This window comes from Falco rusticolus, chromosome Z, assembly GCF_015220075.1.
Source record: "Falco rusticolus isolate bFalRus1 chromosome Z, bFalRus1.pri, whole genome shotgun sequence".
Classification (NCBI taxonomy): Eukaryota; Metazoa; Chordata; class Aves; order Falconiformes; family Falconidae; genus Falco; species Falco rusticolus.
In genome coordinates, this window is record NC_051210.1 from 45,018,960 (window position 1) to 45,029,531 (window position 10,572).

Genomic DNA, 10,572 nt, shown 5'->3' on the forward strand with positions numbered 1-10,572 from the left:
TTTGGGTAGTGTATACCATTCTAACTTCTCCAGCAAAGAATGTTATGTAATCTATGTATGTATGTGTGTATATATATATATGTATATATGTAGAAGGCTACCAGTAAAGGATCATGTGTACTTCTTAGTTTTGACTCCTACATTGTCATCCTTCGAAGTACCTTTAAATAGTGATGGACCATGGTCTATCACTTTGTTCTGTGCACAGAGGAGAGAAAATTTGGAATTCCAATTAAAATACATAGCCTTGTGTTCACAGAAATAGAGGCCATATTTTTCTAGCTTCTTGCTCTAATGGAGCAACACAAAAGAACTGAAATCTGGGTATGCCTACTTACCTGGAGGTCTTCCCAGCCTCTGAAAGTATTTGCATGGCTTAACTAGAATAGCCCCTGCCTTATACCAAGTCTGTGGGCATCTGTACCTTCACAAAGTAGGCAGCTAAGGACCAATTTATTGTGTATTTTTGTTATGTAGTAGCACTTGTAGCCTTCTTTCTCTGTTGGAATAGTTTGTGAGGGAATCTTGCAGAGTTAAATTTTGAATACGTGACATCCCAATTAAAAGTAATAGAATGTTTACGGCTTATTTGGTTTCTTTTCAGCAAGCGTGAGTCCTTCATTAGCATTGCTGTGTAACACATGCATCCTTTCTCATGTAGGCTTTTCAGGCTCTTCCCAGCACATTGGAGGAAATTGATGCTTTTCTGAATGAAGAGAAAACCAGAGCCTCCTGTTTCACAGGCCTGAACGCTTCAGTATGTTCACTGCTTCACTCTGCCCTCCCTTCCTTCCCGTTCACCCATATTGTACTTGCTTCCCACTCTGTGCTAGATCTCTTGGTATAATAAGCTAGACAGCAGGAACAATGTGCAGTAAATGCCAGATTCTGCATCTATTGGAATTTTAAGTAGGTTCTTCCAAAAGAACAGTGTGTTCTGTGCCTTTTAACAGGGGAAAAAAAGTTGCAGTAACCTGAAGGAAGCAATGCTTTACAGTTTCTTTTCTTTAAAGCTAGAACCGTATCTCTTTTGGTGTGCAGTGCAATAATCTATATAATTGTGTTTGAACAGAATCAGTACAGTGAGATTTTTACAGTCAAGGTTAGAATTGGCAAACATTTTGTTGACTGCTTATTTTTATTCTGGCAGGTTGTTGAAGAATACAATAGAGAGACACAAGAAGCACAGCAGTTGACGGAATATCTAGAGGAAAAGAAAAATGAATTGGATAACTATAAGCAAAACATTTCACAGGTAATTGAAATTATCACTTCTGTATCAGTATATTCTTATTCAAATAGAATGTACATACAGAAATAAAGGGTTTCCAAGTTGCCTGGAGTCTAAACTGAGATGTTAGCTTATGTAATTACATAATTTTTGAATTTAAATGCTATTTCTAAGGGAAAATTCAGTTACCAAAAGTGGTTTTACCTGGATATGTCTCCTTGTAGGTCAAAGAAAAGTGGCTAAACCCCTTGAAAAAGCTGATTGAGCAAATTAATGTGAAGTTCAGTAGCTTCTTTAGTTCTATGCAGTGTGTTGGTGAAGTTGATCTTCATGTGGAAAACGAGGTAAGATTTATTTTTCCTATGTAAAAATAACATCTTCTGCTTGTATATTGCTAAAGAAAAAATAAGTTATTTGGATTGTAGGAAAGATGTTATTTTTAAAAAAGTAACAAACTTTTACTGATGAACACACTTCCTTCATGTTAGTACTCTGATTAAAGGGAATAGAGCCTTTGTCTAGATGCATAGGACTTCAACTCGTTGACTTTTGGAAGCTTGTTGCAACTTACAGAACTCAGTTAGAAGCATTGTATTTACTTTAACTCAGATTCATTAAGTTACTGATTTAATTCTACATTTTTGGCTATTTGTGCTATTCTGTTATCATTTAGTGCTAAATCTACTATTATTAGGTATTATATTGGTTTGGCTCTACAGGTAGTTTCTATTTGAGTCTGCTGGCATTTTGTCTGTTTCAGAAGTAGCAATCCTTTGGCACAGTCTGTTATGCCCTCAGTAACATTTATAGTCAGGGTTTACCTGTGATGAAGAACTTAAACCCTCGATAGTACCTTGAGGAGAAATATTCAGTGCAGTGGGCTGCAGAGAAATTGGGTGTTTTGTTTTAAATTGATCTCTCTAATGATGAGTTTACGACTCATGTGTAATGCATAGACTCCACAATAGTGAAAGCTGACACAAACATTTTTTCCTGTTGTAAATTACTCGAGCAACTTTTCTTAAAATATTTAAAATGTTAATTATTATCTGGGGCAGAGTAGTGACTGACAAGGCTCTCCACATGAACGGCTTAAAAGTGTTTACATAGAAACGAGTATTATGAGACAGTAGGACATTAAAACATGGATTTTTCAGTTCTTTTGATAGTGAAGTCAGATCTATATTACACAAATATCTCTCTTATCTAAAAGTCAGTTGGGAGGGAGTACACAAGAACAGTAAAGCAATTTAAAAGCAAAGGGAGTCTGGACTGTTTTTCTGAGTATGTTCTTTGGAAGGTCTTGCTTTTGTTTTGCAAAGATGGCAAAAATAGTCTGAGGTTAGCTAGTGGTACTGGGCCGATAACTAAAACTTTTTCCTCGAGACATCAACACCTATAATACAGAGATGGATAATCTGTTGTGGAGTTTGTGTTCCTTACCCTTCTTCTTTGTAGGAGACTCTTTTGCCGTGACCTGTAAATATCAAAAGAGAGATGCCTGAGGCAGAATTGTGTGTGTTAGAAATATTCCTGTGATACTGAAGTTCAAGCCTCTAGTGTGCCCTCAGGGGACCTTGAGATCCAATGATGTCTTTGGTGATACTACCTACTGTGTGAAATGCTTTACTAGGTTCTTCCTTGACATCCTAGCAGAAAGCTCAGTGAACATTCTGATGTTCCTTGGTAGCACTTGGTAACCAGAATTCAGGGTGCTAGCAGTGGTAGCACTCACCTTCCTTGATTTCCCACAGAGAGTTTTGAGCATCGTTCTTGACAGGTCCTGGAACATCTGTCAGTTATATGAATTGGCATTCCCAGTAGTCTGGCAATAAAGGCCAAGAGGCCTTAGGTCCTGGTTTTTATTTCTCCTTATAAGAAGTTGTTGTGTTCTTGATGTCCCACAGTTGCACCACCTTCCAAGGAGTATAGCAAAAGATCTGCAAGTATCTGTTAGAAGAAACAGGAGCGAGGTTGTGAACTTAAGGATTTATTATTTCACTTCACTATGCTGAAGTGTTCCTGATCTTAAGCCAGACAGATTGTGGGTCTGTTGAGATTGCTACTTGATTGTCAGGATCAAATCCTACTAAAATGGAGAAAGTTCATCAATGCTATGATGCTGTTATCTTTGCTGATTAGTAGAATGTTTTATTAGCTGCCCTCAGCAAAATACAACCTCCAGAAGGCTTAGTGAAGGAACATTCATTTGTTTTGAAAGCAGGCCCCATGATATTCCTTCTGAGGCTCCTGATTATCACTCATGGCTATCAAACTGCAATCTACAAATCCAATAGGCTTAATTATTCTTCTGATAAGCTGCATTAAATGCCAAAGAACAAATTTCTTCCATAGTGGGGGAGAATGAAATGGTAACCAAAAGCAGCTTGCAAATAGTTCTATTTGCATTAAGCGTTGCTTTGTTCCTCGCATAGCGCTCCTTCTCAAGGCAGGTCATCAGTGTCTTTGAAGTGCCAGCCCATTGCTAACTGGGAAAACGTCAAGGGTGAGAAGGGTGACCTGTGTCCAAAATTGGAAAAAGGTGGAACTTAGCAAATGTGTTTATAACTATGTCAGGTCTCCTTCATTCTCTCCTGAAGTGTGTATGCATTTGCTTCAGCCTCAAGAATTCACAGTTCAATGTTCTATAATACTAGTAAATCAGAAGCACCAGAGGTTTGTAGTACGTGGAAGTAAATAGCAGTGTAAGACCTTAGGCTTTTCAGTCCTGAGGATCTTTGTCTGCCTGCAGGTGTAGTAAAACAGGAACACCAAAAGGTGACTTGTTCTTCTGATTTAGCAGATCAGCTGATCTGCTAAATCAGATCTGAGAGGATTTGATATATCTTCTCCAATATTAGATGCTGTCTGGTATGTGCATTACTCATCCCAAAGCAGGATCTGAAGGTAGCGAAGAAGCTGAAAATTGTTCCTACAGACTTGGAAGTTTCTTAAGGCAGTCTTAAGACTAAGATTTGTTAATTTTTATTATAAATATTATATATTAATTATTAATTTATTATTATTATGAAGGCTTATTTGCTTCATGGTGGCTTTTAGACCTTGTTGTTCTTCAGAAACGCAAGCCCTGCAGTGGTACTCTGCTCTGCCAGGTCATATGCCTTTAATGACTGTGATGTGTGGCAATCTGAACCAAACTGGCATGTGCCAGCTTCTTCTTTGGTCCTTCATTGTCTTTTTGCCACAACTGTCCCTTCTAAATCAAGAAGTATTCTGTGAGTACCCATCAGCAATCATCTCCATTCCTTTCTTCTACACTGAGATTTGCAATTGTGTTATCAGAAGAATGTGATTCAGTGACCTCCAAGTGCAGGATTTACGTTTCCACAGTGAATATGCATAGACCTGCAACTCCTGTTCCTGAAACTTTTGAATCTACCCTGTAGCTCTCATTAACTTCATAGATGCATATAAAGATTGTGTCTCATGCAGGCAAAATGGTAAACAATCAGTATGGGCTTTCTACACTGGGGATTGCCTTGCCATTCCTGCACTGAGTTCCCCTGAACTTCAGAAATATTAGCAAGCATTCCGAAAGGTATTTTTCCTCAAATCATGAATGTATTTCCTTGCATGGACCTTCTTTTGAACCCCATCTGTAATCCCCACACCTATGCATCATTGACTCAGACTGCTGACAAGTGTCACTTTTCTGTTAGAGGCAGCCAGGGTCAGAATCCTTGTGTGTGGTTTTCCTGAAAGAATATGAAATCAAAAATGCTGTCATGGTGGATTTTGCAGGGGCTTCATATCTCAATCTGCTAGTGGAGGAAATGTTTACTATTTAGTTAGACTGTTTGCTCTTGAAGAGGTTCAGATGGGATCTTAACCTACACACCACCCTGTCATCCCACTGTTCAAGCTGATAGCGTCATCTACCCTTGTGCATTTTTTACAATGAATGAGATTTGTAGGGGCATTGCATTCTGCTTTTTCTAGCTAAGAATTTTTTTTCTTGTCAATGTTCTTAATATGTATGAAGTCTTTCTTACCAGGGATTCAGAAATTAAGAAATCATTGTCATGGGTGTGGTATTGAAAATCCTCTATCTTACGAGGAAAGATAAAGAGTTAAGGAAAATATATGCAATAGAATTAATGTATTGATACTAAGTTAAACCTGAGTAATTTGTAGACCCCTGTAGAACATTTGACATAAGTTTACTTTAATTTGCATGTCGTTACCAAGTAAGCTGTAGTACAGAGAAACTGAGTGTAACAAGTACTGGCTTTTATAGGAGGAGTACGACAAGTATGGGATTCGCATTAGAGTAAAATTCCACAGGAGCACTGAGCTTCATGAACTGACTGCATATCATCAGAGTGGAGGTGAGAGAAGTGTTTCCACTATGTTGTACCTGATGGCTCTGCAGGAATTCAACAAATGTCCCTTCAGGGTTGTAGATGAAATCAATCAGGTGAGGATCAAGTCCAGTACATAACCTCTTAACTATACAGATGCTTATGACATAGCAGAGAGAAGAAACTCTTTTCTTTTTTTTTTTCTTTTAGGGAATGGATCCAATGAACGAGAGAAGAGTTTTTGAAATGGTTGTGAAAACTGCTTGTAAAGAAAGCACGTCTCAGTACTTCTTTATTACACCAAAGGTGCGTGGTGGAAAATGAAACTACAAGTTTAATGTGTAGGAGAGTTGAGTTTTGTGTGATAATATCCCTGTAAACACTGTATAACCTATCTGTGTTTTACCTAAGAACTTCATATTAAAAGATAACTGAGAGGATTTGTCCATTTTAAGGACAGTCCTGGGAAGAATTCAGACAGTTTATACCAAGGCACATCTCATCATGAACACATTCTGAAATTGTGGCCTCTGTGGAAGCATCACAGGTTAACCACCAGTGGACAGGGATATCATGTAAGAAGGCTGCCAAATGTAATGCCTCTAGCTCATACAGAATTGGGATTGTAGCAGGGACTGATCGCCAAACAAGTTATATAGTGATACTGGAACAGGCTAGTGCTGCTGGTGTTGCAAGAATTAGAGGAATCCCATATTAATGGAGGAAAACTATTCGACTAATAATCTGAGAAGGTTAGAAAAGGTCAGTGCTATGCTCCGTGGAGAATGGCTTGAAGAGGACTTCCTAGTTCAGAATGGCCAGTGCTTAATTGTGCTCTTCTGTTATTGATTAGGTAATGTGGTGGTGTGATGCTATGGCTTGAAAGGACTAGTAAATAGAGTGGCTGCTCACCTGCACGTTTAACAGAGGCTAGTGTTATGCTCAACTTGATCTGAGATCAAACCAGTCAACATTACTTGTACACCAAGGAGTCAAGCATTCAGTAATGGGCTGTACAGTTTTTAAGATACCAGTTCTTCTGCATCCTGTACTTCACTGTGGTTTAGAAAATCTTGCTGGTATGTGCTATTCTTTTTTGTAAATAGCAGTTGAAGCACCTGAGAAAAGCCACCTACTGCATTTACCTGACTGAAAGTAGGAGGAAGGTGATGCTTGCTGTTCCTTCTGATCTTGCAGTATACTTACCTCTGCACAGTTTGGTGGTGTCCTGGCCCCATTACTTTTTTTTTTCTGCGTTATCCTTTCATCATCTTATAGTTTCTCTCCTTACTGGATCTGCTTTTCTGTGCTCTCTCCTGCTTTCAGAAATGAGTGGTTTGGATGTTGAAAGGACAGAGATGGCTCTACTAACTTTAAAGCTTCCCACATATAAGGAACTATAGAAGATGACTGTTTAGGGTTCAGAGTTTGTTTAAAAAGTTGTGCTTATTCTTAAATTGCTAAGAATACAGAAGGGGGAAAACTGAGTGTACAGAACTAACCAGAAATGTTGGAGTAAAAAGGAGAAAGCAAAAGTAAGAAACTTCAGAGCTTTAAAAACAAAAATCCATTTAACATCATGGTAAGAGAAAGATCAAGGAATGTGTTGCATCACTGTTCAGCAGCAAGAGATGATGTTATAAAGAGGTGGCTGAAGGTATTTCCTTCCTCCCTGTCTTTCTCTCTCAGCTGCAAGTAGGTGATCACCACTGTTAACATGATGAAGTTTTAACAGCCTACCACAAAGAGCGTTACCGAGGTAGCATTTCATGTAAAAGTTTTAGCCAATGAGATAGTTTGAGTGGTGAATCATCAGAGGGTAATTAAAAGGCTGTACAGAGCAGGCTGAGGAGAAAGTCAGACTCTGCTGTTCCAGTAGTGTACTTGTTGTTCCTGAGCCTATGCTATGTCATCACTTACTAGGAAGCAGGTATGACAGATTGTCATACTAAGCTAAGTTCTATATATGTATCCAGTGGATATGGGAAAAAGTTGACATGTTTTTTTTATGTTGACAATTCCCCCAGCTATATTTTTAAGCAAACTATGGAAGGGAAGGGATATAGATTAATATGCAGTAGAGTTGATTAGGAAAATTGTATTCTGAATAGTGATTCGCTGTCAGAATGAGTGGATGGGCTGAATGTGTTCCTGCAGAATGAGTCTTGGGTTTGAAAATCAGTATTTTTAATATCAGTTTATGCTGAAACAGATACATTTATTAAACATGCAAATAATTACTATGTTTGGAGTGAATACTGCTTTGGTGTGGAGGGCAAGATTAGAATTCAAAACAATCTTAGGTAAATTTATTTGAAAACAGGGTGCATTTCAGCACAGACAAGCATAGAACTTGGTATTTAAGTGGGAAAAATCAACAACAGCGTCTGGTCTAAGGCATAAATGTCTAAATGATTGGGAAAGAAGTTACTATGGATGACAAGCTGAGCATCAGTTGCAAGTAAATTGCTAAAAGTCATTCTGAGCACTGCAAATAACTCTACAGCTTGCATGACATCTATCAGTCTGCTGGGTTTGTGCGTGACAAGGTTTGGATTATGGTAAATGTCCATCTTTGGCTGACACTTCAGAAAAGTAATACAGTGGGTGGACTTGCTCCAAAAGACAGCAGTGCAACTTTTAAGAAATTTTGAAAGTTTTGAGTTTCCACAAATAGAAATTGCTTAGCTCAGAGGAGCATGATGTTGAAGAGAGACATAATAATTGTGCCCAAGTAACTCTGCCTCCTGCCTTGGAAAAAACAAAATACAGCAAATATTTTCTGCCCTTTGTGGATATGGCAAGAAGGTAATGACCTCATTTGCAGCAGGAAGGTACAAATTAGATACAAAGATTTTCTTGTAGTAAAAATAGTGAAGCATGGAAATTGCCTGAAGAATGAATGGAGTCTCTTTGGGGTGGTTGTCTAGGAACAAATACACATCATCTGTCAGAAAGACTATAATCCTGCTATATTGGCCTTTTGAGATTGAAGTCTTTACATGGACCTCCTGCACCTTTTTTAGAGAATGAGGAACATACCTTCTAGCTATTTTGACTTCGGGTTTTGTGTTTTTCACCAGCTCCTGCAGAATCTCACCTACAATGACAAGATGACGGTGTTGTTTGTTTACAATGGACCTTTTATGTTGGAGGCAAGCCAATGGGATTTAAAGGCTTTCTGTAGGCGGCGACGGCGACTTGGAAGGATGGATGAACAATGATATATACATGTGTATATATAATGTGTTCTTGGAACTCGTTGAAACATCTGGCCTTCAACACTTCAGAAATTGTGAAAGATGAGATCCTGTAAAGAATTGATGATTAAGAGTTTTAATTCTTAAAACTTGTGTAAAAGTCTAACACTTTTAAAAATGCGTGTTTTATTTCAAATATTTCATAGTGACCTCTTTCTCCAAATAACCTACTTTTTCTCAACAGTGTTTTAAATAAAAAGGAAGTTTCTGGTATTTTGCTATGTTATCAGTAATGCAACATCAGAAGTACAGTTAGTTCTTCTAAGTTATACTGGACTAATTCTGTCTGGGTTTTTTGTTGGTGTTTTTTTTGTCCAAAACCAGGCATTTGCTTTTGGTAAACAGTGTTCATGTCTTGGGGATAAGTCGTCGGGTTAAGTCTTGGGGATAAGGCTTCTAACACAATTAAGCATGTTCTCCAAACTTTTCCTGTTGAAACAGAAACTTTTTGAATGAATGAAGGTGATGTATAGGAAGAAAATGGTTTGTAAGTAGCTATGCATTGGATTTTACTTTGTGAAAATAATACATGAAGTTAATACAAAGAATATACTGTTCTTAAAATAATATACTTTAGCTCAAAAATAGTAAATAAAAATAATGTTCCATTTTATATTCCTGGAGGGAGAAGATCTGTATTTTTCTAGCAAGTCTTTCTCAGCAAGGAGACTTAGAGCCAGTTTTTTTGAAACAACAAGCTAGTTAGCTTGCAGAAGTAAAATGAAGCAATATATAACTTTATTATTTTTAAAGTAAAACTTGGTATGTTTTTGGTGATAGATGGAGAACCTGCTGATTTCACGTGTCTGTTAAAACCAGGAGGCTTTTTACAAGGGTTCAGCTGCATTTATATTCAACAGATAGCCATAAAATTCATTACTGGTGTTTTGGCCATAGCTGTTAAGCTCTTGAAAGTACATGTCATCAACAGAATGCTAAATACCTAAAACAAGGTACAGGTTATTTAGTTAACTATTGAAAAAAAAGAAAAACTTAATACTGAACTGTGAAGAATAAGATTTGTAAAGAAATTGAAACTACAATTGGTATGTGAAAGGTATGTAAAAATTATTTATGTCCCAGAACAGTCTGAAAATATGCAGTATCCTTGTTTTCATGGGGGAAGTAGCCTTCAGTAGAATTCTATACAAAATTTGGTCTTCAGTTGATTTTGAGTGGAATTCTTTTTTTTAACAGCATCCTGTCAATGAACTTTGATGGAATTGCTATGTTTGGATTTTTACATTAGAATTTTACAAATAAAATAACCCACTGCAAAATGCAAGCTAGGATCTGGAAGGTTTCAGATACTAGAAGTTAAGTACTGTAGTTCTTGTTTTGAACAGCCTTTAAGGGAATAGAGAACTACACATTCTTATATCACAGGCTACTGTTGATCAATGGAGCTCTTGTCTGACTGTGAAATGAGTTCCGGGAATAAGTTCCATGAGGATTAGTGTCCAGACACAAATATTTGACAGAAGAACGAAGAGTGTGGAAACTTGGGCTGTATTCCAGGGATTGAGTGTGCCAGCAGAGTGTCCTCCACTTAGATATAGGCCTGTAGCCTCAATTGTCCACCGTATTGCAAGATCTGGGTTTTAAATGTGTTCTTTAATGTTTAAAATACTTAGCTTCTCATAACCCTGAATTTTTAAGGCTTTTTCCATTCAATTTTTTTTAAAGAAATAACAGACATTCTGTTTGGTCTCTGAGGATCACTGTATGAATAAAGTACTATTTGTTTTCACTGTCTAAA

The 10,572-nt window shown here is 37.5% G+C and overlaps 1 protein-coding gene across 1 annotated transcript in view; it reads left to right on the forward strand.

Moving 5' to 3' along the window:
* SMC5 (structural maintenance of chromosomes 5) overlaps nt 1-10,572 on the forward strand; it is a 45,356-nt gene extending 34,784 nt beyond the window's left edge. The window contains exons 18-23 of the mRNA XM_037372627.1: nt 662-757; nt 1,151-1,255; nt 1,456-1,575; nt 5,490-5,669; nt 5,764-5,859; nt 8,637-10,572. Of these exons, the coding sequence (XP_037228524.1) occupies nt 662-757; nt 1,151-1,255; nt 1,456-1,575; nt 5,490-5,669; nt 5,764-5,859; nt 8,637-8,777 (738 nt within the window). The 3' untranslated portion in view covers nt 8,778-10,572. The remainder of the gene's footprint in view (nt 1-661; nt 758-1,150; nt 1,256-1,455; nt 1,576-5,489; nt 5,670-5,763; nt 5,860-8,636) is intronic.